The 5,108-nt window shown below is 50.9% G+C and overlaps 1 protein-coding gene across 1 annotated transcript; it reads right to left on the reverse strand.

Moving 5' to 3' along the window:
* Nucleotides 1-232: 232 nt before the first annotated feature.
* LOC108381791 (box A-binding factor-like) lies at nucleotides 233-1,571 on the reverse strand (the record flags this gene model as incomplete). Its single annotated transcript, XM_017638190.1, has 2 exons — nucleotides 1,202-1,571; nucleotides 233-575 (listed from the first exon to the last, which is right to left on the reverse strand). Coding segments are annotated over exons 1-2 (713 nt in total), but the record flags the coding sequence as incomplete, so codon positions are not given.
* Nucleotides 1,572-5,108: the final 3,537 nt, after the last annotated feature.

Raw genomic sequence — 5,108 nt, forward strand, 5'->3', positions numbered from 1 at the left:
GGCGCTGGCCTCCATCTGGGCGGCGGCGGCGGCAGAAGGGGAGGAGCCCATGAAGGGCTTGTGGCTCATCATTGACGGCTGCGAAGATTTTGGTTGAGGTGCTAGGGGATGAGGAAGGTGGTGATGAGAAAGGTTTGGGTGGAGGTTATTGTGGTTTGGTTGGGGGTGATTGTTGTTTAGCAGCTCCTTCTTGCCCTCGGTCGCCGACTCGGCGAGTCGGGCAAAGTCGAACTTTGATGATTGCTGCTGTTGTTGCTGTTTGGAGTTGTTGTTGGAGCTATTAGAATTTTTGTTTTGCTGATTTGCTGATTCTTTGTCATTTCTGACGTTGATTGCGGCAGCTGCTGCGGCCGCCGCTGCCGCAGCTGCAGCGACCTTGTTTGCCATCTTTAGCTTGTCGATCTCATCTGGGCTGTGTGAGGGCTTGTGGTGGTGGTGATGATCACTACTGCGTCTGCTATCCTCTGACGGCTTTGATGATGGCTGGTTTTTGAGGTGGTGATCACGTCCCAGGTGGTTGTGGTTGTGATTGTGATTGTGGTGTGCTTTGGCTGAGGATGACTTGTGGTGGNTTGCTGTTTGGAGTTGTTGTTGGAGCTATTAGAATTTTTGCTTTGCTGATTTGCTGATTCTTTGCTTCCGCCGTTGATTGAGGCGGTTGCTGCTGCGGCCGCTGCTGCTGCAGCAGCAGCCGCGACCTTGTTTGCCATCTTCAGCTTGTCAATCTCATCTGGGCTGTGTGAGGGCTTGTGGTGGTGGTGATGATCACTACTGCGTCTGCTATCCTCTGACGGCTTTGATGATGGCTGGTTTTTGAGGTGGTGATCACGTCCCAGGTGGTTGTGGTTGTGATTGTGATTGTGGTGTGCTTTGGCTGAGGATGACTTGTGGTGGTGCTGGTGCTGCTGGTGCTGGTGCTGCTGTTGTTGTTGCTGGCCACCACTGACGTAATTTGGCTTTTGTTGTTTGGGGCTAAAGCCGAGCGCCTCCAGTTCGTGGAATGCGTGGTGGTGGTGGTGCGTCTTTCGGTTCTTTGGATCATTTCCAGCGGATGCCGCCGCCGCCTGCATTAGACGGGCGGCGTGGCTTGCCGCTGCAGCAGCAGCAGCCGCCGCCGACCCGGGAAATGCCGGAAAGTTGTTCATTTGGCCGAAGAAATCCGCGGGAAAGGCGGGTGGTCCTAGGGGCCCGAATGGCCCGCCACCATTTCCTTTTGCTGAATGTTGCATCATGGCGGCGGCGGCGGCTGCAGCGGCTGCCGCCGTCGCTGGATGTGCCGCTGCACTGAGCAGCGAGGACATTGATGCGGCGTTTGCCGCCAACTGAGCCGCGGAATTTCCGTATTGGAGAAAGGGATGAGATTGGGCGGCGGCGGCTGCCGCAGCAGCAGCTGCTGCCAACTGTTGATTATTTGGGTGTTGTTGCTGCTGCTGCTGATTCTGCTGTTGGTGCTGCTGCAGCATGAAAAGCAGCTGATTGTGCAGCATCTGGTTCTGCTCCTGTTGTTGTTGTTGCTGCTGCTGCTGCTGAAGTAGGCTGGCAGGCGTCGCCGAGGTGGCCGTCGAGGACATGGTCGGCGTCGTCGGTGACTGAAGAGCTGGTGGTGGCGGTGGAAAGTTGGGGTGATGAGTTTGTGGGCGTGCTGAGAGGGGGGCAGAGGGAACTGCTGCTGCTGCTGCGGCGGCGGCGGCGACCATTGGTTTAGGAGGTGCGGTTGAAGGAGTTCTGGAGTTAAGGTGCGAGAGGGAGGAAATGTTGCTCATTTGCTGCTGGGAGGTGATCGCCGAAAAGCTGCTGCCCGGTTTTAGTGGGTGGTGGGTAGTGGGGGCTATGGGAGCACTGTGTTGGCTGAACTGCTGCTGCTGCTGCTGAAAGTGGTGTGGAAGTGGATGCGGGTACTGCTGAGTGGCCAGACTGGCGTGGACCATGGTGGGGTGGGGGAGGGGCTGCTTTTTTAGGACCTATCACTTTGAAGAATTGAGGAGATTAAAGACGCCTCCGGCTGTGTGGAGGAGACACTGACACTGACGATGAGCAGAAAGAAGGAGAAGAGTGGTGGTGAGATGTGTCGTCGAGTGGAGGAGAGCGTCTGCAATGAAATAAAAGAGAGAAGACAGTTGTTAGTGATGTTGTGCTGTTAGAGTATTTGCTGCTGTTGCTGCTGCTGTTGGGTTGAGGTTGTAAGTGTGTGGTGTGTGCTACGGTATAAATGAGGCTGTAGTGAGATAGTGCTGGTGGTGGTGGTGGCTGGGCTGTCTGTCTGCAAAGGAAGACGATGATGGCAGTGGCACGATTCTCTCTCTCTCTCCGATTGCAAAATATTATTACCACCACCACCACCACCACCTCCTTCTCTCGTGCCAATTTGCATCTTTTCTCTCTCTCTCCCCAGTTCACCCTCCTTCACCATATGCTGATCTCTCTTTTCTTGAGCCTGAGCTAGAGTAGTAGTAGTACCACCACTAATTAGTGTGCCACCAATTTGTCTCTCTCTCCTTTGCCTTTTTCAATCTCACCTCCCTTTTCTTCACTACCTCCTTTCCATCCCTGCGACCTCATCTTTTTCCTCTTTTTCCTCTTTCACGACTGCTGTGTTTAGTCTGTCTGTGTTTGCATTTCTTATCGAATCTCTGCCTTCCCTCCCTCAGCCTATCGAGTCATCTAATCGGCTCTGAGCAGAGTAGTGGACACATGGCTGCTGCTGCCTTCAGTTGTTGTTGTTGTTGCATGACAAACGGTGTGTGTGTGTTTGCTTAGCAGCCCAGCGCAATCACAGTTCGCAATCTGTCGTCCTGGTGGTGGTTTGCACGCGCAAGCTTTCTTTCTTTCTTCTCATTTTCAGGAAGCACGCTTGCTTTAAGAGCAATGCTGAATTGCTGCTTCTGCTGCTGCTGCTGCTGTCTAATTACCAGGCAACTGCTGCTGCTAAATTTTACTACCACCACCACCACCAACACCCACCACTACCACTGAAAACGGTTGAGTAAGTTGGTAGGAATTTGTCTCTCTGTGTGTGCGTCTTATTAGCAACTCTGACTCAAACTCATTGTCCAGTTTTGGAACAAGAAACAACAAAATGAGCAGACAAATTTAGGCTTGAACAGTGAGGTTTGCTTGCACTCACACACACACACAATGTGATCATGGTGATGGTGTCCANGTTTACTGCCACAAACACCAACACCCACCACTACCACTGAAAACGGTTGAGTAAGTTGGTAGGAATTTGTCCTCTGTGTGTGCGTCTTATTACAGCAACAACTCTGACTTAAACTCACTGTCCAGTTTTGGAACAAGAAACAACACAATGAGCAGACAAATTTAGGCTTGAACAGTGAGGTTTGCTTGCACTCACACACACACTGTGATCATGGTGATGGTGTCCATATCGGTGGTCACCACAAGTACCACCACCATTTATCAAGCCACCTTATCTTGATCTGACCTCGCCTGACCCTAATTGAGGCAGCCAGTGCTGGTGGTGGTCTTTTGCTGCAGCAGCAGTGGTGGTGGTGGTGGTTACCCCTAGACCCTAGACCTAGTGTCCAGACTACTGTTGCCTGATGATTGAACAGATGTCACTGCACACTGCTGAACTTGGTGGTGGTGGTGGTGGTCAATTTTTGTTTGGCCCGTGGCCACTTGACTAGTCACTGCTGCTGCTGCTGCTGGATTTTTGTCTCTAGTTTCTACTTGGGCTTTAAAAAGAAGCCATCCTCAGCTATTTGCAACACTGTAGTGTGTTTGATCACACAGTGTTTGTCAGTTTGTTAGATCAGCTCCTTTGATGTGATCATTATCATCATCCTCAGCTGCTGCTGCTGCTGCATCATCATCATNGCACTGGTAGTGTGTTTGATCACACAGTGTTTGTCAGTTTGTTAGATCAGCTCCTTTGATGTGATCATTATCATCATCCTCAGCTGCTGCTGCTGCTGCATCATCATCATCATTAGCTCTAACTTTAGATCTGTTTTCTTAGAGCACTCCAACTAACTAACTAACTGCGTTGTCGCTAAGCCAAAGTCGAGCTGCTGCTGCTGCTGCTGATTAATTAAGTGGCTGCTGGCTCAAGTGTTATTTAGCTTTTTCTCTCTCTCTCTCTCTCTCTCTCTCTCTCTCTCTCTCTCTCGCACTCTCCTCCAGCTAAGCTCTCCTCACGGCGGCAAAAGTAGCCTGCTCACAAAGAGCTGATCAGCTCAACCGACAGCAACAGAGTCGCCTTGTAATCGGCAGGCAGGCAGGCAAATCATTGCGCCCAATGCGTAATTAGCGCGTCTCAGGTTGACGCAACTCCGATTTGTGCAGCAGTGGTCGTTGTCACACCGTCGCTACCCTGAGTTTAGCCTTTAATTGACTTTTCATTGCATCTCATTCACTCCTGCGTTTTAGTGGTTAATTCCGGAATGGATGAGAGAGTGTCGTTGATACCACTAAAAAAAGTGTGCTGCTGCTGCTGCTGCTGGTGAGCACTGTACGACGGCAGTAGTCTTTCTCAACTTGTTGCCGTACAGTGCTCTGNGTGAGAGAGTGTCGTTGATACCACTAAAAGTGTGCTGCTGCTGCTGCTGTACTGTACGACGGCAGTAGTCTTTCTCAACTTGTTGCCGTACAGTGCTCTGCTGGCTGCTGCTGTTTGATTGTCCAGTAGAGGAAAGAGAGGATATTGTCAGCGGCATCTAATACCTCAAGTGGCAACCTCTGGTTGCCTCTCCCAGGCACCTACTTCTTCTTTTTTTAGCTGATCTATCGCTTTCTTTTTTTGCTTTGATCTTGCCGACCTGGCATTCCTCTGGTTGATGTTGCTGCTGCCGCTGCTGGTAGTTACCCAAACTGCGTCCCGGTCTAACTGTACCTTCTTTTTCTCCTCTTCCTCTGTTTGTTTGCTAGCAACAGCACTACCAAAAACTAAGTTTCCCAGTTGAGTAAAGAAACACAAAGTAATTGCCGCCGCCGCTGTTGCAGCTGACCTAATGGGCAACAAATGATGATGCTGATGACATTCTTTGTACATTAGTGCCGGTGGTGGTGGTGGCGGCGGCGGGGTTTCTTAGTGTTTTTTTGTCAACTCCAGTAACTGTTTAGTCGCCTCTTACATTTTTGCAATT

The sequence above is a fragment of the Rhagoletis zephyria genome, unplaced genomic scaffold (assembly GCF_001687245.7).
Source record: "Rhagoletis zephyria isolate East Lansing unplaced genomic scaffold, Rhagoletis_zephyria_1.1 Rzeph_scaffold_23817, whole genome shotgun sequence".
NCBI lineage: Eukaryota > Metazoa > Arthropoda > Insecta > Diptera > Tephritidae > Rhagoletis > Rhagoletis zephyria.